The sequence below is a fragment of the Ovis aries genome, chromosome 10, assembly GCF_016772045.2.
Source record: "Ovis aries strain OAR_USU_Benz2616 breed Rambouillet chromosome 10, ARS-UI_Ramb_v3.0, whole genome shotgun sequence".
In the NCBI taxonomy this organism is placed as follows: Eukaryota; Metazoa; Chordata; class Mammalia; order Artiodactyla; family Bovidae; genus Ovis; species Ovis aries.
This window is the reverse complement of record NC_056063.1, coordinates 85,917,900-85,940,946: the sequence shown is the minus strand read 5'-3', so window position 1 is coordinate 85,940,946 and position 23,047 is coordinate 85,917,900. Positions and strand designations below refer to the sequence as shown.

General features: G+C 57.0%; 1 protein-coding gene and 1 long non-coding RNA gene across 2 annotated transcripts; both read right to left on the bottom strand.

The window, feature by feature from the left end:
• Window positions 1-519: 519 nt before the first annotated feature.
• LAMP1 (lysosomal associated membrane protein 1) lies at window positions 520-12,337 on the bottom strand. Its single transcript, XM_027973820.2, has 9 exons — window positions 12,149-12,337; window positions 7,343-7,464; window positions 5,390-5,606; window positions 5,120-5,278; window positions 3,042-3,217; window positions 2,431-2,556; window positions 1,793-1,859; window positions 1,549-1,719; window positions 520-1,360 (listed from the first exon to the last, which is right to left on the bottom strand). The coding sequence occupies exons 1-9, from the start codon at window positions 12,198-12,200 to the stop codon at window positions 1,221-1,223; spliced, it is 1,230 nt and encodes a 409-aa protein (XP_027829621.1). The 5' UTR covers window positions 12,201-12,337; the 3' UTR covers window positions 520-1,220.
• A 4,794-nt stretch (window positions 12,338-17,131) lies between these two features.
• Window positions 17,132-19,780, bottom strand: LOC121820481 (uncharacterized). Its single transcript, XR_006061045.2, has 2 exons — window positions 19,048-19,780; window positions 17,132-17,739 (listed from the first exon to the last, which is right to left on the bottom strand). It is a non-coding gene; the product is annotated as an uncharacterized LOC121820481 (long non-coding RNA).
• Window positions 19,781-23,047: the final 3,267 nt, after the last annotated feature.

Genomic DNA, 23,047 nt, shown 5'->3' with positions numbered 1-23,047 from the left:
GATGAGAAGCCCCCACCCAGGCAGGCTGTGCCCTGCAAAGGGGACACAGGCAGGGTTGGGGGAACAAGGGCGTTTCCCGGGAGACCAGCTGACAGGCTCGCCTTCCTGGGAGCCAACCAGTGGCACCTCAAGGGGCACGTCCCCCAGCAGGGGCTCCAAACCCCACTATCCTGCGGAGGCTGGCCCTGTGGACAGGGGCAGCCGGGCCCTGCCCTGCCCGTTAAGGGGCCACTGCCCAAGGCCACCCACACACAGGCTACCCTCAGCCTTGCCCCCGAGGCCAGCCTCTGCCTACTCAGGCCTGAGCAGCCCTCCTCGGTCACTGATTCGTAGGACCGGGTAAGGAACCGTCTTCCACAGAGATCTGTCCCCAGGAAGTGGGCTCCCCTGCTGTGTCTTAACCGAAGACGGCCTTTCTTGAGTCGCTGGTCTTGGGGCAGCCCCCCCAAGCTGACTTGCTGACCCAGCTCACCTGCCACCTCGCACAGGAGCCAACAGAAGCATGAGGAAACCCAGACAGACAGACAGACAGACGTTTTATTAGCGTCGTTACGGCATCGCGTCCCAGAGGAGGCCCTTGGCACACAGCCCGCTGAGCTGCAAGTGGCGCGCAGAGCTGAGCAACTACTGTACACGGGGCGGATGGAGCGTCACCCGAACCTCCAACAGGAAACGGAGAACCCCTTTACAAAGAAGTGGAAAGAACGTCCATTTTTCTAAGTGCCAGCTCTCAAGAGGCACAGCGTGGGGCCCAGGACCCAGCGCCGGGCGCCCTGAGGTTTGGGGGCCGGGCCGGGCGCCGAGGTTGAACTGAGGAGCCAGGTCTATGTCTCACCCTCTGCGCTCACCACTCGGCCACCGCCTTCACCAAAGCCTTGGACCAGAGCCTCCCCCTGTGAGGCTTACATCTGAGGGAAAAGCCCCAACGCCAGGGTCTCAAGAAGCCAAACCAAAGTGGAGCCTGTGCCCATTTAGAAAAGCTCTTACCCCCCACCCGCTTAGAGCCCTACTTTGGTAAATATTAACGTTTAACCAGTTAGCAAAATAGTTAACCCCGTTAGCAAAATTAACACCATCATTTCCATAGTTACTCTCTTGTGCATAGTAAGTGTTGCCAGATGAACTTCACGTTGGATAAAGCAGATTTGAAAACCAGTTTGCAAGGAAGTGCCCCCGACAGCGAGCTAAGCCCAGGGGAGCGGCCAGGGCGGTGCCTGCAGCTAGATGGTCTGGTAGCCGGCGTGGCTCCTCTTCCGGCCGATCAGGTAGGCAAGGAGCACGATGAGGACCAGCCCCGCCAGGGCGCCGCCCACAGCGATGGGGATCAGCATGCTGTTCTCGTCCAGCTGGCACTCCTCCACTGCAGGGCGGGCGGACAGACAGACAGCCGGCTCGCCCTGCTGTGCCCACAGCTCTCGCGGGGAGGCCTCCCCAGCCCTGCTCGGAGGGTGGTGGGAGCACCGCGGCCGGGCTGGCCCCACGGCATCAGGGACGCAGGCAGAGGACGCCAGGGGCCCTGCTCCCGACCGCCCCACCCCGCCTACTCACCAGGCCCAAACTTGTCCCCGTCCACACGGAAGGCCTGCACCCACACTCTGAACAGGTTGAGTGAGAAGGTGCTGGTGACCTGCAGGCGCTGCTCGGCGTTGCACCTGTACGAGTTCCCCGCGGTGGCCTGCAGCGCCCTCAGCGAGCTGTTGGTGGCCGTGAAGCTGACGTCTGCAAAGGCAGAGGGGTGAGCGCCCTGGGCACCAGCAGGGCACGTGGGGTGGGGTGGGGGTGGGAGTCTCACCTTCGGCGTCAGGCAGAGTCAGGTTTAGCTGGACTCCTTGAAGGAAAACCTTGCTGGAGCTCTCGTTCTAGAGAAGATGACAAGCACACAGTCCCCATCAGGCTGAGGGTCGCCCACTGGTGACGGTGATTGCTGGCACCCCCAGCCACAGGAGGAGACCGCACAGCGCTCAGGAGCGAGAAGGCAGCCTGTCGTCTCGGGAACAGAGCTCCAGTCGGCTCCTTACAGTCCCTGCCCAGAGCCAAAGCCTGCCAGGATAGGAGCTGAAGGAGCCATGCTCCCCAAAAGCCAACCTTGAACTTTCTGGGAAAGCTTTTATCAGGAAAAGCGTAGCAGCCCACTGCAGAGTGAGGCACGCGCATCCACCAGGGCCAAGTCTGCGTCCCCAGTCTCCTGCTGACTGGACTCGTCCCAGGCAGGTGTGCAGAGCGAGGGCGTGGGGGCGCGGCTCCAGATGGGGCGGCGACAGCACCCGAGGCCCTGGGTCACCCCGGCCCCTGCAGCGCTCCCACGTACTGCGAGCTTTCTGCTGATGGACGTGGGCTAGGGGGCCAGGGGTCCCGCAGACAAGGGGGGGCCTCACCACTGCTGCGGGGCCAGGGATCCCCCAGACTGGGGAGTGGTGGGGGGGCTCTCACCATCACGAACTGGAGCACCAGGAGCAGGAGGTTCTCGCTGGAGAGCGACAGAGTTGCCAGCGTGGTGGAGCAGTTCCCCCCGAAGGTGGTCTTGTTGGGGTTCACGTTGAACTCTCTGGTCACTGTCTGTAAGAAGAGCAAGAGGTCAGCTCCCCTCCTGCCAGGCCCCAGGCTGTGAGCAGACGGAGGCAGAGGTGGCCAGGAGGCAGCGGCTTCAAGGCCTGTTCACAAAGCAAACCAGAAGGAAAGACAAGTCCACACAGGGGAAGACCGCTGGATGCAGATGGTTGCTGATACTTCCGGCAGCCTTCCCCGGCTCTCATCCCTGCAGGAGGGGCAGGCCTCCGTCTCTCAACGCCACCCCAGACCCTTGGCCTCAGGGAGACTGTCATCTCTGAGGATGAGCCGAGACCCCTAAGCACCTGGTGGACACTCGGAGAGCCTGCCCCCTCTCCGGGCTGACATGCCTGCCCTGAAGAGATGGCAGCTCCAGGCTCTGCGGCCTCAGGACAGCGGCCTGGGTGGATGGGGGTCCAGCCGAGCCCAGCGGGACACACCACCCACAACCTGCCCAGGACCCAGCGCAGGGAGCAGGGCTCTGGCCGGCCCACCTTGTTGTCGACTGTCCTGTAGGTGACGTTCAGCTGCAGCCCCATGCTGGCCAGCAAGCAGGTCCCGTTGCTGCCAGAAACGTTGTACCTGAACACCACGGGGCTCGAGGGAGCTGGGGTGGGCGCGGGCTGGGGTGGCGTGGTCGGAGCGGGCAGGTCCTGTTCACAGCGCGTCTCTGCGGGGACAGTGGGGTGAGTGTGCTCATCCTCCAGGGAGGCGGGGCTCCGGAAACGCTGGGCAGGAGCAGGCTGCCCCCGGCCTGGCAGGCGCTTGGCCGCCCAACCCGCCTGCACTCCCAGCTCCTCCTGCTCCTGGAGCCCTCGGGCCTCAGCGGCCCCTCGGCCGCAAAAACATCCTCTCCAGCAGAACAAACCTCCCGTGAGGCCAGGAACAAAACCTCAGCTGTGTCCTATGCTGTTGGGACAGCGTCTCCAAGGCCATTTTAAACGGTGGCAGTTCACACACGCTGTCCAAGCGCCTGGGCGCCGCGCTGGACACAGCCCGAAGGCAGAAGCAGAGCGGCAGGAGCGCCCAGGCCAGGTGGGGACAGTGGACACGCGCCACAGGCTGGCACCAGCCCTGTGTGCCCCGGAGGCAGCAGGGGCAGCCCCACGCGTCAGGCTCGGAGCTGAGACCCACGCCCAGGTCACAACTACCACAGGCCGGGGCGGGGCGGGCAGGTCAGGCCCACTCAGCGCAGGTGGGGCAGGCAGGAGGCCGCACCTGGCAGACGAGGGGGCCACAGGTGGGCCCAGTGACCCCAGCGGGGAGAGAGGCCCGTGCAGCAGGCTGGCGGCGGGGCCTCACGCCCGTGCCACACCTCCGTGGAGAGAGACTGCCACGTGGCCGCTGACGGGGTGGCCCCTGCGTGGGGACCAGGCCACGTGCGGAACCTGTACCCTCTCCCGTTCTGCGGTGAGCCTGAAACTGCTCTGAGGCCAGTGCTCTGAAAACAAGGCAGCTGTCTACTTTAACAGCAACATCAGCCTCTGTGCCTGCATTCAGAGCCCCAGAAGCAGAAGGCTGCCGTCAAGAGAGGCGTGTCCAGGCTGGGCAGGTCAGGGGACCAGACGCTGCCGCCTGGCCTGACCTCCCAGGTCCCTGCCGCTTCCCTCTGCTGAGGCCCATGCTCAGCTGCTAACTGCAAACCCAGGCTCCTAAGTGCACATGACCCGCTGCCTCGGGTGCCCCCGAGTGCCTGGACCCCGGGTCACACCCATGCCTCACGCGCTCGCTGTGCTAGGAGCAGCCGGCACCTCCAGGCTGGCCTGACCGGGGCCACGTGGCAGCCTCAGGACCTGCCCCTCAGCCCTGTGACTGGGCCTCTAGCCACACGTTTCCCAATCACGTGGGGCTTCCTTCAGCCCCCGCCCCGCCACTAGCGTGCCTGCGGGGTCAGGGGCAGGCAGGCCGGCCTCCTCCTCTGAGGGCCAGGCGGTGGCTGCTGCGGGCAGTGGCTGTGGGCGCCGGGACCCACCTAGCTCTGCTACATGAGCAAAAGCTCAGTCACAGGCACAGAAACCTTATTTTCACCTGTTGTGAAACATTCTTTGGATTTTTTTTTTAACATTAAATTTCTGATCACAAACAGCAACCTTTGTTGGCTGTGCAGGGCCCAGAAGGCCTCGCAGCCCCACTGGAAACAGGAGGGCCCAGGCCTGCTGCCGGCCACAAGGAGGGCCACAGGGTTGCCACGCAGCCCAGAACCCAGCCACTCTGAGCCGCCAAGCAAGGCTGGCACACGGAGCAGGGTGGGGGGTCAGCAGCAGCAGACAGCAGGCTGTGCGGTGCCCAGGGTACTCTCTGCAGGCCCCTGGGCCCCCAGGCCCCCCGAGAGGCCAGCACCCTCATTTCCCAGGAGGAGGACGTAGTCTTCCTGAGTGGCACCCTGGGCCCGCCTGCCTGAGCGGGACTGTGGGGGGCGAGGCCTCTGTGTGGAGACTGCCGCCCGACCCCATCCACGCCATGACGAAGGCAGAGGGTCCACCTGCTTTGCCCTGGACCCTGCTTGAACCCACGCTCAGGGAGGAGGGCACCTTCCCCACAGTGGGGGCCGGGGCCCCGGCGGGGTCCTCACCCGCTCTGCTGAAGTTGCTGCTGGACAGGTAGGCCTGGATGGCAGCGGCGCGGAGCGTGACCGTCACGCTGCCCATGTGGACCTGGGTCTCGCTCACACACCGGTACGTCGTGTTGACGTCGGCCTTGATGTCGGTCGCCGACTCCTCAGTCTTGACTCCTGTGTTTTAGAAAACCAGCTCTTGACCCTTGAACCGCTTGCTTAAAAGCAGTTTGGATATCCCCCAACCCAATTCTCTCCACCCCATCACCGGTCCACACTGGTTCTTACCTGTGAAGCTCGAATTGGGGAAAGTGTCTGTGTCTGACAAGTTATAAGCAAAGCGCATCAGCTGGACCTTGTAACGTGTTGCATTTCTGGTGAAAGTGAGGGTCAGCGTGTGGCCTCTTCCAAAAGTGATCACAAGACTGGAATCAGAAGCATTCTCTTTGCCACAAGAGCTGCTGTTTGACACTTCCGCACCAGCTGGCAGCTCAAAGGACTTGTTCTGGAACCAACACGACGATGGGTTACTCACTACAGAGTTCAGAAACCACCACAGCTCGGAACCCCGACCCTCTCTACCTCAGAGGCCACCATCAACGCGTGCATTTGTCATAAAAACAAAAGACAGAGTATTTTATGTCAAGTCACAGACCAAAAAGTAGTTCAAGTGTGAGATAAGGATGACCTAATTACTAACATTTGCTTCACTGATGTAACTTTACTTCACACAAGAACGAAAATAAAGCTGTCACGTAAACTGAAATGATTCATGCTAGGCTCCAGAACGAGCTGGTGTACTCAGCCCTTCATGACTGCTACAGAGCTTACTTAAAGAACCTGTCTCTCTAAACAAAGAGAAGGCGAAGTTTACTGCAGAACAGTTTGAGTGAACTATCACAAGCAAAACAACAACTACAAAACCAGCAGAGCCCATCCCCACGGCCCGGGCTGAGCAAGTGGCCAGCAGGAAGCTGTCCTGGCCCTGCCCTGCAGACAGCCCGCGCCGTGGCGGAGGAACACGTCGTGAAGCGGGAAGTCACCGTGCTGCAGACAGACGATGCCACTTGCGTAACACAGTCCACGTACGATGAAACAACACTCAAAACCTCCAACCCAAAAGAGCCAAGCAGAAGTTAAGAGGTGCCCGGACGAGTCTTTGCAATGAGAGGCATCTCCATAGACAAAGGCTGCAGAGCTCCCTTCTGTCTGACAAATATCATTTACATCAAGAGGAGTCCAGGCGGCTGGTGTGTCCAGGGGCCTCCAAAGGACCCGCGTGTCCTTCTGGCAGTCCTGGGCCCCCACTGCTCTCCAGGGGCCAGCAGGAGGCGTGCCGTGGACATGGGGATGGGTAAGGAAACCAGAGCTTCAGTAAAGCACCGACAGCGAAATCTGGAAGAAGGACGTGTTCACAAGAGCAGACGTGAACGGAAGCAGCGCAATGCCCACAGACAGGCGATCAGCGGAGGAAGAACCAGCACAGGAGGGCAGTGGCTCCTGCCGCGGCGGTCCTGTCTGGAGGACACCACGGATGGAGGAGCCTGGCGGGCTACAGTCCACGCGGTCGCAGAGTTGGACGCGACTAAGCAGGGCACAAAAAACAGAGAAACGCTGCTCATTTGTCAGGGATCTCGGACAGCAGCAGGCAGTCCTCACTCTGCAGAAGCGCGGTGTTGTCTTAACAAAACCGCAACGGACGTCCTAGTCAAGCCCGTGCAGTCGCACTGTTCCTCCAACACGCGTTCACACGTGACTCCTGCAGCGTCGACAGTTCATCTAAAGCAAAAGCAGCGGATCCAAAAAGGCCGTGTTCACAGAGCTGCACACCAGGCGTAAACAGAGCACAAGAGCTCAGCTACAGCCGACGGGCGAGCAAGTCAGCGTGGCTCACGTGACGAAGCCCTGCGTCGTGACGGCAGAACACGACCGCGAGGAAACCTGAGAAGGGCTCAGAGCAAGACGGCGGGAGCAGGGCTCACACCGGCCTGTGGGACTGCGGCCCCAGTGTGCACAGGGCGCCCAGGCACCGAGGGGCACCGCAGTGCGTAACACGGTACGCACACGTGTCGAGGAGTTAAGCAGGGCTCACACTGGCCTGTGGGACTGCAGCCCCAGTGTGCACAGGGCGCCCAGGCACCGAGAGGCACCGCAGTGCGTGACACGGTACACACACGGGCCAAACAGTCAAGCAGGCCCGTCGCGCGCACACAGCCGGCGCGGAGGCGCGGGCTCTCCTACCTGGGGGCCACTCCTGGTGTCGTAGCTGGTCAGGAAGGTAGCAGAGAAGTCGGCCATAATGCAGGCGGTCCCGTTGCCATCCTTCACCACGAACACTGCCGACGCGCCGTGCACGAGGCCTGCTGACTCCCAAGCAGAGAGACCCCCGCGTGACTCTCTCAAAGTGTCTGTGGCTTACAGCTGCAGCAGAGTGGCTGTTACTGGGAAAGCTGCTTAACTGCAGAAAAGACCGGGACGCGCTGGGCCCACAGGGCTCTGTCCCCCCACCCCACTGTGACACTGTCCTCTCGAAAGCCGCCCCCTCTGTGTGCCAAGCTGGGGTCACCCCGGGCCTAGGCGGCCTCACGCTGGCTCCTCAGAGGACCTCTGGGAGGCGGGGCAGGGTCCTGGAGGAAGGACTTGAACCTTGGAACCAAACGCTGACATTCTACACAAATGGTGGGCCCACGCTGCGGCTCAAAAGCTGCCTGATCTAGCTCCTGAGAGCGCAGGAAAAGCCGCAGACTCTCGATCAGAGCTCTTCCCCCACGTCCAGAAGGGCCTCAAAACACAGCGCGTCCACTGGCTCTGGGCTTGGCTGTGCGGCCTCCGCAGGCGCTGCCGGGTGCCCGAGGGAAGGGCAGGAGGAGCTGTCTCGGGGCCTCCAGCCTGGGCATGACCACGGCTGAGCCAGGTCGCCGGGCCACAGTCCGAGCAGGCAGCTTAGCAACAAGTGCATCCAATCGGGCACGAAGGTAGGTTTACAGCCGTGCACGTCAGCACCTGGTTCTCTCACAGAGGAACAGAACAGATGTCCTGACCCTTCTAAGTCCAAGCAGCTTTCAGCCAGCACAGGTGTGGCCATGTGCCAAGGCCCACAGCGCCATGCTTCCGCAGCACAGGCCCCTGCCCACCCTTCGCCAGGACTGGACACACCTGCCTCCGACAGCTCTGCGAGCGGAGGCGGCCGGGCGCGCTCCGAGAGCAGCAGCTGGCTCCCCACATGCGGCCCTCGCATCTCCAGTGGGCCCAGTTCACTCCATCCTCGCGAACGGCACCAGATAAAATCCTCAAGCAACCATTACTTAGGCCTAAAGCGGGGAGGAGAGACAGAATCCCCACACTCCACCTGTAAGCCTCAGGCAGAAGACACATTAGGCTGGAACCACAGAGAAAGCCGCTACCCAAGGACGAAGCCAACCAGGGCATCAAGGACGCTCCTGCCCGTGTCGATTCACAAATCTTCGAGCTACTCCTCAGAATCCCCAAGTAAGACGACACTAAAATCATTTCCAACCAAGGAATACTGCTTTTTCAAAGGGAGAGAAAACCTCACGATTCACTTCTGACACAGTGAAGGTTTTAAAGACGCCTCTGAGAGCGACAGGGGAAACGCACAAGAGCCGCTGAGACGCCAGCCAGGCAAACGCAGGCCCAGCAGCAGAAGCAAAGCCTGGGCACCGGAGACGGGCAGATCCTGGACACCCACGCGCGCCCCAGGCCTGGGCGGCCCAGCCTGGCTGCGGAGCCACAGGCCACCACACGCTCCACGGGCCTGGCAGGTCAGGCCACGGCCTCCCTCGTCAGCTCCTACCAAGCTGCTCTCCTGTGAGAGTTCCTTAAATCACCAAATGCTTCCTACTGACTCAAAACCCTTCACTAGAAAACACTCCACATTAAATAACTTTTCAATCACATAATTCCCTCATTTAGTAAACATGCTGAGGACCTGAGCTTTCAAAAAACAACAAAGAAATATTACTAAACAAACTTCAAACAGCCTTCAGCAGCGCTAGAGACCCACATGGATTCTGGAGAGGCCCAGAAATTTTTCAGTTAAAACAAGAAACCACAAGCCAACTCTGGTCAAGAGAAAAATGCCTGCCACAGCACCCTGACATGAAATTATGAGAGAGTGCGTGTATGCGAACGACCAGAAGTTTCTTTTTACCTCTATAAAAATACCACTTTCTCAAGTCAGAATGTCTCAGTGACTTGAGGAGTGTCCCTCCTGAAGGTCAGAACCTGCACCACGAGCAGCCCTTCACTCGGGACTCGCCACCATCCTCTCTCCAGGGTCCTGTGAGGAGTAAGCACCTTATTCCTTCAGAAAACTCCCATCTGGAGACATTCCAGTCTCTGAAACAAGCTGTGGGAACACGCCTGCCTGAGGTGAGAGCTCAATCTTGAAGAGAGTCCTCTGCCACTCCTGGCCCAATGAGCTGGGCTCGGAGGAACCACCAAACCCCCAGTTTAGGCACCTGTAAAGTGAAAATAAGTGAGCTGACGCGAGAACCGTCAGTGCATCAAGTTAGCTGGAGCAAGCGCAGCGCTGAGAACAGGGCCGGGGCCCGCCTTCAGAGCGCGCTGCCACCACCGGCGTGCTCAGCGCCACGAGGCTCCACCTGCCCAGCTCATCGCTGAGCCCGAGGCACCTGACAGACCGTGAGGCTGGTGCCGCAGTCACCGGGCACCTGAACTGGGCTTTGCAGGCAACTGAGCTACTGTGACCACTTAACAGGTAGACACTCTGAGCACTCCCGTTCACAGACGGGGAGCTGACCCCCGTGCTGGAGGTCACGCTGCCACAGCAGTGCAGGGCCCGCCTGGGGCTGGGCCTGCTGACTCAGACCACGTGCTGCCCAGCTCACCACACCTGCACACTTTCTCTCCAGCACTCAGTGAGCAATGATTATGCTCCAGATTACGACATACTCACTTGAGACATGAAAGAGATTGCCACCTGGAGGAACAAGGCAATAAACTCTTCATTAACTTTTTAAAGAAATCACTTTCTAATCTAAGATCAATTCTTTTAAATCTAAGATCAAATCTTTTTTATAATCAGTGATACCTGATCACGTATGAAGACTTAAAAGAAGAAAAAGACCGAGGAGCCGTCCCTCACACAGAAGCACAACCTCTAAGACTACTGTGTACATTTCCGAACAGCTGACATGCATGTTCTGCTAAGGGGCACTGCTGTCAAACTGGACGTCTCTTCATGTAGGTCCTGAACCCTTAATGTGTGAGGCCAGGATAGGCTGTAGGATAAGGAAGATACAGGCATAAAAATAATCACAACAGAGCTGAACAGATGCTTCAGAAGTAGTGTGGGTCATACACGCGTGGAGTCAAGTCTTTCGGATGCACAAACAATGGACTACCACAGCCTGGCACGGATCTAACAATATAAATTCAAAATTATGGACCTAAAACATTTTAACTTCAAACCTAGTGAAAAATTTGATCCCCAACCTGGGTAACTGACAAACTCCCACAATTGACAGTAACAGTATCAGTTAAAAAAAATTTTTTCCCCTATTTTGTAAGCAACAGTTCATCATTTTGAAAGGGGAAGGTCATCCAGGTGACATCAACGGTCAAGAGTCCCATTACATAATGATCTATGTATCAGAAAGTTTCAGTTCACACTTGCCTAGCTTTCTACAAAGTTTTCAAACGAAACTTAAATTTCTAGTTATTAATGCAGGATGACTTTGTAATTTAGAACTCAGAAACATCTTTAGAAAAATGCTTTTTGGTGAAGTTGTGTATTAAACATTAAACAGATCCAAATCCAAGCTCTTAACCTTTTTTAAAAAATGGATTTTTAATCAAATGTAAAACTTAAAAGACATGACAAAACAGCTTTCAAAAAAGTAATTATGTGCACGACACTCCAAGCTGTCAATGCAGGGCAGTCATGGATTTGTCTCTTCACCAGGTGAGTTTTTAAAACATGATACACAATAAAAAACTTGTAGCGCAGGCGAGCTTTTCTAATAAAGAAACGCCAGCCGTCCTGACACGACAGGACTCGTCCCAGCAGCTCCTCACCTAATTCAGGACACCTGCCAGGGAGAGCAAGGCTCCAGCTTTGCTGCTGGAATAAGGTCACCCCTTGCGGCTGGTCTTGCAGCTCAAAGAATGCATTTTACAACAACAGGCAAAGCAAGAACCGGAAACCAAAATTCAATCAGCCACAGGATTTCAAAGCAGATGTCCGCAATCCCCGGCAGGTAGGGGTGGAAAGTGCCTCTGTGTCTGCTGAGCTCTAGGGCGCTCCGCTAGCACTTTTCGGGTCCTAGCACTTTCCTCTTCTCGTGTCACGGGGACCAGGAGAGAGAGTGCCACAGAGAGTGTTCTCAGCAGCCCTAAGGTCAAATCGAACCAGGTAGTGATTCCCGTTCAAGTCAACACGGTTTTTCTCTCATTAGGACAAACAGAAGAGAGCAAAATCCCTCAGCGGAGAAAACGCGCGCGGCCACACGCGGCTCCGGAGCCACACACACGCCGCTCTTCCGACGCCGCCTCGCCAGAGCCGAGCGCGTCCACTGTGACGCCCAGGCCCTTGGTCCCCCGCGGGCTCCCTGAAGCTCCGCGGGGCGGCGAGGTCCTCACAGCCCGACGAGAACGCCCGGCGGGCGAGCGGCGGCGGCACACAGGTCAGCGCCCCGCGCCGGCCCGCAGGGCCGGGGCTAAAGCCCGCAGGACGGGCTCCCGGGGCCGCGGGCGCCGCCCGCCCTGTGCCCCGCGGGGGCCGAGGCCCGCGCCGTCCTCGTCTCGGCTGCAGCCCTCGCAGCTTCCGCGGCCGCCGGAGCCCCCACGGCGAGCGGTCGAACCGCAGCGCTGAGAAGCCACGTCTCCGCCAACGGACCGCAGCAGCGGGCCCCGGGCCGCCCCCGCCGCCCGCAGCCGGCCCGCCCGGGACGGACGGCGCCCCCGAGCCGCCGCCCCCGGGGCCCGCGCGGCCCGCAGCCGGGCCCCCACGGCCGCCCCTCCGCCGGCGGACCCCGCGCCCTCGGCCCCCGCCCGGCCTCTCACCGAACAGCAGCAGCAGCAGCGGCCGTCGCCGGGCGCCGCCGGGGGCCGCCATGGGCGCGAGCGCGAGCCGGGCGCGGCGGTGGCGGTTGGGCCGGGCCGGGGACTGACCGGGCCGGCGAGAGGGCAGCAGGTCCCGGCGCTGCGCCCGCGGCGAGAAAGAGACCCCGCAGCCGGCGGCGCCCGTCACGTGAGCCCGCTCCGCTCCCGCGCCGTCACGTGACCCCCGCGGGTCTCGCGAGAGCGCGCGGGCTCGGGCCCCGCCCCGCGTGCGCCCCGCACGTGACCAGCCCGAGGCACGTGACCGCCGCGCCACGTGACGCGGGCACGCCCGCGGCCCCGGGCGCCCCGGCCGGGTCTCGACGCCGGGCGCGCAGGGAGGCGGCCGGGCGCGGCCCGCGGCTGCGGGAGGACCAGCCTGCGGCTCTCCGCCGCGGGCCGAGGGTGGGCGCGCCTCGGCGTCGGGGGCGCTCCCGGAGGAGGGCGGGGAGGGGGACACTCCCCGAGGGTCTCCACGAGGGCGCGGAAGCGGCCCCCCTTCCCGGGCGGCGTCTCCACGAGGGCGCGGGAGCGGACACACCGCGAGGCTCGCAGAGCGCGGGCGCAGGGAAGGCTGACGCAGTCCGGGCGGAGGCGCCGCCGAGGGCTCGGGGACTGCCGGCTGCGACCCTCCCGGAGCGTCCCCGAGGGCCCGGGCGGGGCAGCCGCGAACGCCCAGAAGAAGCCCCCGCCCGCGCTTCCGCGGCTCTCCCCGAGGGCCTCTCGCCGCCGCCCGGGTTCCGCGCTCGCCTCGGGACTGCAGGCCCTCTTCTGGGCTGCTGTCCGCCGCCCCGGCCCTCTGCGGAGAGGCGGCCTCCTGCCCTGTGCACCCCGCCCGCCGCGGCCTCCGCGCCTCGGACCCCCACCCCGGGAGCCGCCCACCGGCGGCCCGCCCAACGGGCTGCGACTCCCGTGGGGTTGTGTTGCTGTTGACCTTCCACTTGTTTGCTTTTTGTAGGTTTTGTCTTTTCCTGGTCATTTCTTCCTTCCCGGTTTTCCCGCGCTTCCCTTCCAGAGTCTAGCAAACACACAGCTGAGACAGTCTGGCACTGAAGGGCTTGAAGACTGCAGTGTGGCTTCGCTGACGTCTTGTTCAGGCGCTTAGGGGCCGTTCTAGGTCTTTGCTGCTCTTCTGCACGGGGAAGAGTCTCAGCGGGGCCTCGAGAGAAAGGACATTAAGAGGCTGAGAGAGCCCCAGGCTTGTTGGGTTTTTTGTTGACTAAAGAGGCACAAGCTAGAAGCTGAGAGCTGCGTTTTATGCCTCTGACCTTTTTAGGACCTCAAGCTTGGGGGACGTCATCTCAAATAGCCCAGAGAAGAAGCCAGGGTGTATTGGAGTTTTTGCAACGAAGGGCAGGTAGTCCAAAGGTCAGAAGATTACTGTTAACTGAGGAGAATCGGATAAGCGGAGTTAAGGAACTTAGTGCCTTTCTGTGCGAGGAGGTGCAGGAGTCTGGCCTCACTGAAGTCTTGCCTTGATCTCCACCCCAGCTCTCTGGGGCCAGCGTCCTGTGCTTTGCCATGCTGCACTCCCCCAGGACTCGGGCTGGTTGCAGTGCAGGTTTGCGGGGTGGCGGGCGTTTCCCCAGGGGGGGGTAGCTGCCGTCACAGAAGGGTGACAGCTGAGACATCCTTCGTCGCTGATTTGCAGGCTGCGTTCTTAGCGCACGGTTTGTTCTGCTCTCCGGGTCAGGAATCTGCTGCTCCTGAAGAGTCGACTCACTCGCTGAGGTCTTGTTAGGTGTTGGGGGCTCTCTGGGTTCTTGTTCCTTGCTGTTCTGGGTGGGCCAGAGTCTCGGCGTCGCTGGAGAGAAGTGCTGTCTGTCGAGGTGCGCCGTGGAGAAGGAGGTGCTGACTTTCTGTCTGTGCCGTCACCGCGATGCCCTTCAGCAGCAAGTGTGTGACAGGATGTCCCTCCAGTAGGCTGTCATTTGAGCCCACATTGTCCCTATGAAAGAGAGAGCTAAGCTCAGGAGTAATTAGATAATTCTAGAACATTGCCCTTTTCTCTTGAACTTCCTGATGGTGAGAAACTACCAAATAATCTTAGTATGAAAACAAAAAGACCTATCAATTGTTGGTTTCCTCGCTGGGAAGCCCCTTCCTGTGTTGAGAGAACGTTTTACCCTCTGAATGTGGGTGCAGAGATGCTGGCTGCCCAGGAACCGGTGTTGGGAGGGAAGGGCCTGCCCTGCCCTCGTGGGTCGGGTCGGTGGTGAAGGGCCAGCGCCGCCCTCTCGGGGCCGGGTTCGCGCCCTCGGCCCTGGCTCCCGCTGCCCCTCGTGCCTGCACTCTCCTCGCATCGCTCTCTGTTCCTTTTGGAAACTGTCAGCTACCCAGAGTCCTTTCAGCAGGCAGTGTTATTTCTTAGGCCCTTCAGAGCCCATTTTTTCTGGGTCCGAATGCATAATACATGCTGCATTTAAAATCTCTTTTTAAAGACCCAAAGAAGTGTGTTTCAGCAGAAGGCCAGGGCTTTTAGAAACAGCAGGAAATGAAAGATTGGTCAGAAATTCTGTGATGCTGCGTTTTCATACAGTATGGGAAATAATATGGTGGGATTTTCTTGTTTTTTATTGGGTTTTGTTTGAATCCTTAATTAGGGCTGGGTCTGATTTTTTTTTTTTTTTCTTTTTGGCTGAGCCCGGAGGCTCTTGGGATCTTAGTTCCTCACCTTGGGGTCAAACCCATACTCCTGCAGTGGAAGCACAGGGCCCTGACCAGCGGCCCGCCGGGGACTCTGATCTGTTCTGGTCGAAGGAAGGACGTGGAAAACCACAAAGGACTCCACACCTTCTGAATTCTTCTGGAGACAGCCTTTTTATTTTTGTTATTTTTTTAAAAAATATATTTATTTGGCTCTACCAGGTCTTAGTTGCAACATGCAGGATCTAGTTCCCTGACCAGGGATCAAACCCAGGCCCCCTGCGTTGGAAGCACAGGGTCCTAACCACTGGACCCGAGGGAAGTCTCAGGATGACGTTAAGGATCGGCTTTGGTAACAATGAGCCGTGTGAGCTCCCAGCTGAAAGGCAGGGCCTCCTCACCTGTGAAATGACCTGCCTCCAGCGCTGGGAGGGCCAGTCTCTCCGGAGGTGTGGGTTCCATGTCTGAAGGAGAGGAGTGATGGTTGGAAGAACGTGGAATCGAGTGGGACCGCCGAGCAGGCAGTCTGTGCCTTTTTTCTCTTTTGCTCTAGGTTATATACTATTCCTGGAGCTTCCCAGGTGGTGCTCGTGGGTAAAGAATCTGCCTGCCAATGCAGGAGACACCGCTTTGATCCCTGGGGCGGGAAGATCCCCTGGAGGAGAGCATGGCAACCCACTCCAGTATTCTTGCCTGGAGAATCCCATGGACAGAGGAGGCTGGCGGCTACAGTCCATGGGGTCGCAAAGAGACACGACTAAGCAGGCCCACACGCTTTTTCTTGAGATATGCTAAGGAGAAATAGTCACGTTGCGTAGTGCTGTAGTTTTTCAGACTTGTTTTATGAAAATTTTTTTTAAATGTGAATAAAAACAAGATAATGTGGTGAAGCCTGTGCTGCCTGTTACTTTCACGGTTTATCGTCCCTCCCCACTGCTTCGTGTTTTGGTTGGTTTTTCAGCTTGAGTTTTGCAAAACGAACCCTGGACATCTTACTTCTTATGGAAAGCTTTTGCATTGTCATAGCTGATGTAAAGCCAAAACGCAACAATTCCGTAGTAATTAATTTCCAGTTGATGTTCACGGTGCCCCAGTTGTTCAAAAAGCATTTTTTTCAGCCAGTTTGCTCACTGTGGCTCCACTGAGGTCTGAAGGTGTCTCAGGGCTCCGTCCCCTTTGCACACCATTGATTAGTTGGTGTCCTGGAGGACACCCCACACTGTGGGTTGACCTGGGGAGCTGGTGAATGGCCGTCTCTCCCTCTGTTCAGGCACCTTGGAGTGGGGTCTGGGGCATCGGCGCCACCTGGCCTGTTCGAGATGCAGAATCTCAGGCCCCACCTGGGCCCTCGAGTCAGAGCCCACGATGCAGGGAGCACAGAGACCCGAGACTCCCTGACCCTCCTCGGGGCTGCAGCCACACTGGGCTGTGGCTAGCTGGCCCCACCCATTGCAGGCTCCCTGGGGCCTCAGACCTCTGACTTCACGGCTTCCTGGTGGGTCAGTAGGTCTGTGGTTCCGGTGGGCCTGGCAGGTTGGTGGTTTGTTTTCTTTCTTAGGATCTTGTTCCCTGATCAGGAGTCTAACCCAGGCCCCTCCAGCGGGAGTGTGGAGTCTTAACCACTGGGCTGCTGAGGAGTCCCCTGGCCATTTCTCATTGTCTTCCCTGTTGTGTTTTCCGGCTGGAGCAGGCCTGCAAGGAGATTTGCCTTCATGAACCCATTACTTACTCCAAAACACCATCTCTGCAGGAAGGTTGGATCCGTGTCTGATTGCTGGTTCTTTTGTCTTGTTTCAGAGCAATAACTCAGACCCAGAGCAGCTTCCGAATGTGAGCTGGGCGCTCTGCGTGGTGGTGACACCTCCACGTGAGCTCCCCAGCGGGGACCGATGCCCGCCCCTCTGGTGGGCCGTTGGTGGGGGAAGGCGGTGTGTGTCCAGGCTGGCAGAGGGGTAATGAAAGTCTGTATTTGCAATTTTGCTGTGAACCTAAAAATGCTCTAAAAGGTACAGTTCTCTGGACCTCCCTGGTGGCCCAGTGGTTAAGACTCTGCGCCCCTAGTAAAGGAGACTGGGGTTCGATCCCTGGTCAGGGAACTTGAGCCTACATTCTGCAACTGAGAGTTCACACGCTGCATCAAAACTTGAAGATCTTGCAAACTCTTTAAGACCCGGTGCAGCCAAATAAGTATTTTTTAAATTATTGTCATATTCTGCATTCTCCTTTCTTCATTTGGAACCATTACTTTCCCATGCTATTACAAAATCTATAAAAACACATTTAGAAATAATTAGCGTAACGTCATTTGGTGTAATGTTTTACTCAATGATAGCTCCGTTAATGCAGCTCCCTGCTGAACACGAGGAATGCTCGCTGTAGGAAAAGCTCACAGTCCCCGTGTCTGCTCCCATCCCAGCCCCACTCACAGCGTCTCCGACCGCCACTGCCAGGACACGGGCCCAGCCCCACGCATCAGAAGCCGGTCACCAGAAGAGCGTCCCCAGGCGGTGCACGTCTGTCTGGCTTGTTAGAAGCGCCGGTCCCCACCCCCGATTCAGCCTCCGCTGACTTGCTAGCAGGGCTGGCAGAGCTGGCAGGAGCACTGCTTGTGTTCCCTGGCTCCTTCTGTGGGGAGGGGTTTGGAGAAGGACGCAGGGGACCTGGGGGGTGAGAAGCCCTGGGCTGGGTCCCCAGGGTCTCCTGGGGTTGGGCTGCCATGTGTGGCCGCCACCCTGGAGCCCTCTGAACCCCGTGCTGTGGGAGCCTTCTGGAGGTCTCGTCACAGAGGCATAGGTGATGCAGCTCCTCTTTCCTTCCCGAGGCTGGGGTGGGGCTGAAAGTCCAAGCTTCTAATCACAGCTTCTAATCCACGGTGACCAGGAGCCGTCAGGAGCTCCCCTAGAGTCCCCCTGTGAGAACAGAAGGTCTTATCATCCAGGAACTTGCAAGGGGTTCAGGAAGCGTGCATCAGGAATAGGGTCAGAAACCTGGTGTTAAAAGATGTTGGGGTTTCCCTGGTGGTTAAGAATCTGACTGGCAATGCAGGGGTCCCCAGTTTCATCCCTGGTTGGGGAACTAAGATCCCACACGCGATGGAGGCAGTAGAACGCCTGCTCGCCGCAGCAGAAAAGATCCCAGGTGATGCAACAGAGGAAACGGCACCCCACTCCACTATTTTTGCCTGGGAAATCCCGCCTGGGAAATCCCATGGATGGACGAGCCTGGTGGGCTGCAGTCCATGGGGTCGCTAAGAGACTGAGCGACGTCACTTTCACTTTTCACTTCCATGCATTGGAGAAGGAAACAGCACCCCACTCCAGTGTTCTTGCCTGGAGAATCCCAGGGACGGGGGAGCCTGGTGGGCTGCCGTCTGTGGGGTCGCACAGAGTCGGACACGACTGAAGTGCCTTAGCAGCAGATGCAACAAAGGCGTTGTTAACTAAGGCCCAATGCAGCCAAACGCACACACAGACCAAGGCTGCGCCCAGTGGTCTTACCAGGACATTCCAGCGGCTTCTGGAGCCTTACCAGGAGCCAGCGCTGAGCCTGATAACGTGTATTTTCCGTTATTGCACAAATACTATGACACATATCTTGAAGATGAGCTATCTGTCCATGCTTTTCTCTGAGATTAATGTACCTTGCAGAGCACGCCGACCGGGTGAGAAGCAGCGGTGGTCAGCGTGTGCCCGCCCGTGTGTGTGCCCGCGGTTGTGGACAGGCCGCGCTGGCCATCCCTCCCTTTGCTGTCATCGGGGTGAACCTCGTGCTCTTGTTTCTGTCTCACTCAAGCTACCCACCCTTTTCGCTTGGCCCAAGACCTCCCTGGGAGGTCCCCTCGGAAGGGACCACTGCTCACAGACGTTAAGGTTCCCAGCCTTGGACCTGGTGCCACAGAGCTGCCCGGCCTGGAGCTGCGACAGGAGAATCCAGGGCCCCTGGCGCTCAGTCGGTGTGGCCCGAGGGAGACCTGGCCTGCTCCACACCCCAGGGACCGAGGTTTCTCACTTCTCTTCTCCAGTTCTCCTGCCCGCTTACCTCAGGAATGTTTAATTTTGGTTCATTGATAAAAGGCAAGAGACTCGTGGCTGGTAGATGTGAAATTAGTGTTAACGAAGAACACGCCAGAAAAAGAGCAAACCACTTCCAACTCAAAGCTGTGCTAGCAAGTGGGGAAAGAGCTAAGGCTCCCATCCCAAGATACTTTAGAAACCCACCTCCGCCTGGGGATACTCTGCGTGCTCACACTTCTCTCTGCTTAACGCAACGGGAACATCTTTTATGCACGTTCCGGGTGCCTCTTGGAGAACTTTTTGATGGATCCCTTGAAATTTTTCAACCACGACGGGCTTCCTTTTAGACAGTTACAAAAGAGGAACTCTCCTGAAGAAGAACCAAAACTTGCTTTCTTGGAAAGCAGATTCAGTCCAGCAGTTCCAGGCCGCGTGCGGCAGAGAGCGTGCGCGACTCCGGTCACGGCGGGTTTCCGGTTCTACGCCCCGGGGCTCAGCGGGCGGGCCTCGAGCCTCAGCTTGTTAGAAACAAGACGTGGCCGCCCAGGGCCTCTTCCTAGTCACGGACGCCACAGGTCGGGAGCTGAAGTCCACGTGAAGTCGCTTCTGCACTTGTAACTCCTGGTTTTAGCTCACATCGGCTCTGTGAGGCCAGTCTGCAGCACGGTGGCCGGGAGGGCTGGCTGCGGGAGGCGGTGTGGCCCCAGAGCCTTGGGGAAAGCTCGAGTTCCAGACAGACGCCTGCTGTCCTTCTGAAAGCATCAGTCACTCAGTCGTGTCCGACTCTGCAACCCCATGGACTGTAGCCCGCCAGGCTCCTTTGCCCGTGGGGTTCCCCAGGCAAGAAGACTGGAGTGGGCTGTCATGCCCTCCTCCAGGGTATCTTCCCCTGGAAGATGATCCCTCCAGGGATCAAACCAGGGTTTCCTGATTACAGGCAAATTCTTTACCATCTGAGTCACCTGGGAAGATCCTTCCGAAGGCGATGGTATCGACCAGCTGATCAGCGCTAGCTGCTCTTAACAACAAAGGGAAAGGTTAGGACCAAGATGGAAACCGTAAGATCACAGTGACCAGGGCCTTCCCTGGAGGTGCAGTGGCTGAGACTCCGCACGTCCACTGCAGGAAGCGTGGGCTCAGTCCCTGGTTGAGCAAGTGGGTTCCCACATGCCTCACAGTGCAGCTAAGAAACCCCAGAAATCAAACAAGACAAAACATAGCCAAGGAAAATCCCGGTCTCCTCCATGACAAAGGCAGTGCATACACGGGGAGCTGGGTGTTTCTACACATCACCAAGGTTCGAAAACAAAGTTAGCAAGAATTCACATGAGAAGAGGGCGCTCACAGGACCCCATCTAACAAGAAGCCCGAGGCCAGCGCCCCGAGGCCTTGTGTTTCTCCAGGTGGAGCCAGCCGAAGGGGCCTCGTTCATTTCCTTGTTTCTTGTAACCTCTGAAAGGAAGTCTTGCCAAGAGAGCCTCCGTGGATGGGAGGCCTAGGAGGAAGGGGAGCTCGTGCTATCTCAGCCCCGATGGGATCTGAACTCTGACCTCTGCTGGTCTTGACACAGGCCCCCAGAACGTCTGCGCAAGGTTCCAGAAGCTCAGGACACGCATCGAATGCCTGCCCCCAGTGACCTGTGACGGCCGACCGCTCACAGACACACCCTGCCTCTCTCCTGTCAGAGTCGGTCCTAACTCTTGCCTGAGCAGCCTTGAGACTTTCTCCCCCTGTGAGCCTTCTGTGGCTTCTTGGTCAACAGCAGACGCCCCTGAAACCAGCACCCCAGTCAGGACAGAAAGCGCCTTCTTCGCCCAGAGGCCTCCTGTGCCCACGCGCCTGCCTGCTTCTGCCACCGCTCGCCAGGCGTTTGCGCTGCAGAATTTCAGGCAGATGGAATCACGCGGTGTGTTTCTCGTATCTGGATCCGTCTGCGCTGTGTGAACCTCTGCTTCATTCCTCTCGCTGCTGGCAGCTGCTTATTCCAGAAGGACCTGACAGTCTTCCCACCCCTTCACCCGTCGAAGGCCCCTTGGTTGTTCCCAGTAAGTCTGGTGGCATTATACCTCAGAGAGGAGCGGCTGGGTCATATGCTCGCTGGACGTTTAGCTTTAAAAACAAAGGGTCCAGTGCTTTCTCAAAGTGCTGAACGTGGTGTTCGTAAGTTCCCACCAAGAGTGGCTCCACATCCTTGCCGATGCTTGGTATGGTTCGTCTTTTAAATTTTAAAGAATTGGAGAAGGAAACGGCAACCCACTCCACTATTCTTGCCTAGAAAATCCCATGGACACAGGAGCTTGGAGGGCTACAGTCCATGGGGTTGCAAAAGAGTCGGACGTGACTTCGTGACTAAACAGCAAAGTTTTCAGTTACGATAGTTGCCTCATGCTATCTCATCGTCATTGCGATTTGCATTTTCTTGACGACTACTAAAGTCATAGGTCTTTTTTTTGTGCCTATTAATCCACATGCCTTCTTTGGGTAAATATTCAAACTTTCTCCTGTTTTTAAAAATAGGTTACTGGTTTTCTTGTTATTCAATTACAAGTGTTTTTTATATATTCTGGATACAGATACTTTGATGTACTGTAAATATTTACCCCATTATGTGGCTTGCCTTTTTATTTTTTAATAGAAATAGTACCTTTTGAAAAGCTTCATATTTAATGCAAACTCTGTTTATCAGCATTTTTCATGCTTCATGCTTTTTGTATCCTAAGAAATGTTTGCATATCCCAACATCATAAATACTTTTCTGTCATTTTTTCCTAGAAGGTTCGTGGTTTTAGCTTCTACAATTAGGCATATGATCGAGTTAAACTTAGTGTGAGGTAAGAGGTACTGTTCATTCTCCCCATGTGATGAATGAAAAGACTTTTCTTAACCTACTGAGTCACCCTGGCATCTCTGTTGGAAACAAGTGGACGTACTGTGATGCTCCCTGTTCCGTTCAGACGACGCACGTGTCTTCATGTCGCCCACACCACGACATCTCCACTACTGTCACCTTATAGTTAAAGTCGTGAAATTAGGTAGAGTAAGTTCTCCAACTGTTCTTGTAAAAAATTGCTTTTGCTTTTTGAATTTCCATGATCATTTTCCATAACTCCATAAGCACTTCCATAATTCATAAGCATTATTCCATAAGCATAAGCATTATTCCATAAGCATAAGCATAATTCCATAATTATGCTTATTCCATAAGCATTAAAAAGCAGAGATATTAGTTTGCCAACAAAAGACATTACTTTGCTAACAAAGATCCATCTAGTCAAAGCTATGGTTTTTCCAGTAGTCATGTATGAGTGTGAGAGTTGGGCTCTTAAGAAAGCTGAGCACAGAAGAATTGATGCTTTTGAACTGTGGTGTTGGAGAAGGCTCTTTGAGAGTCCCTTGGACTGCAAGGAGATCCAACCAGTCCATCTTAAAGGAAACCAGTCCTGAGTATTCATTGGAAGGACTGATGCTGAAGCTGAAATTCCAGTACTTTGGCCACCTGATGCGAAGAACTGACTCATTGGAAAAGACCCTGATGCTGGGAAAGATTGAGGGCAGGAGGAGAAGGGGACGACAGAGGATGAGATGGTTGGATGGCATCACCAACTCAATGGACATGAGTTTGAGTAAACTCTGGGAGTTGGTGATGGACAGGGAGGCCTGGCGTGCTGCAGTCCACGGGGTCGCAGTGAGTCGGACACGACTGAGCGGCTGGACTGAACTGACCTGATGCTGTGCTTAGTTGCTCAGTCGTGTCCGACTCTGTGACCCCCTGGACTGTAGCCTGCCGGGCTCCTCTGTCCATGGGATTCTCCAGGCAAGAATGCTGGAGTGGGTTGCATGCCCTCCTCCAGGGGGTCTTCCTGACCATTTGTAAATGTCCTTTCTCAAGTTAAGGAAGTTCCCTTCTATTCCCACTTTCCTGAGAGTCATTTTTAAAATCAACAAGTGTTGAATTTCATCAAAATCTTCTTAATCTATTGAAAGGATTTTATGTTTTGCTTCTTTCTTTTTTAGATTTTCAAATCTTAAACCGATCTTACATTATTGGGGAAAACTTCACGTGTTTTGGTATATTATTGATTTTATATATCGCTGTATTCAAACTGCTAATATTTGGCTGAAGGATACTGGCCTGTATTTTCTTGTGATATTTTCATCTGCTTTTTCCATCAGGGTGACACTGGGCTCGTTAGCTGTGAAGTAG

Bases quoted from the DNA above. Each gene is read 5' to 3' on its own strand.
- LAMP1 (XM_027973820.2), bottom strand. From the start codon at position 12,200: ATGGCGGCCCCCGGCGGCGCCCGGCGACGGCCGCTGCTGCTGCTGCTG. The intron at 5,607-7,342 runs GTAGGAGAGCCC...TGTTGGTTCCAG, and splicing joins ACACCAGGAGTGGCCCCCAG to AACAAGTCCTTTGAGCTGCC. The intron at 3,218-5,119 runs GTGAGGACCCCG...CTGTCCCCGCAG, and splicing joins CAGCAACTTCAGCAGAGCGG to AGACGCGCTGTGAACAGGAC.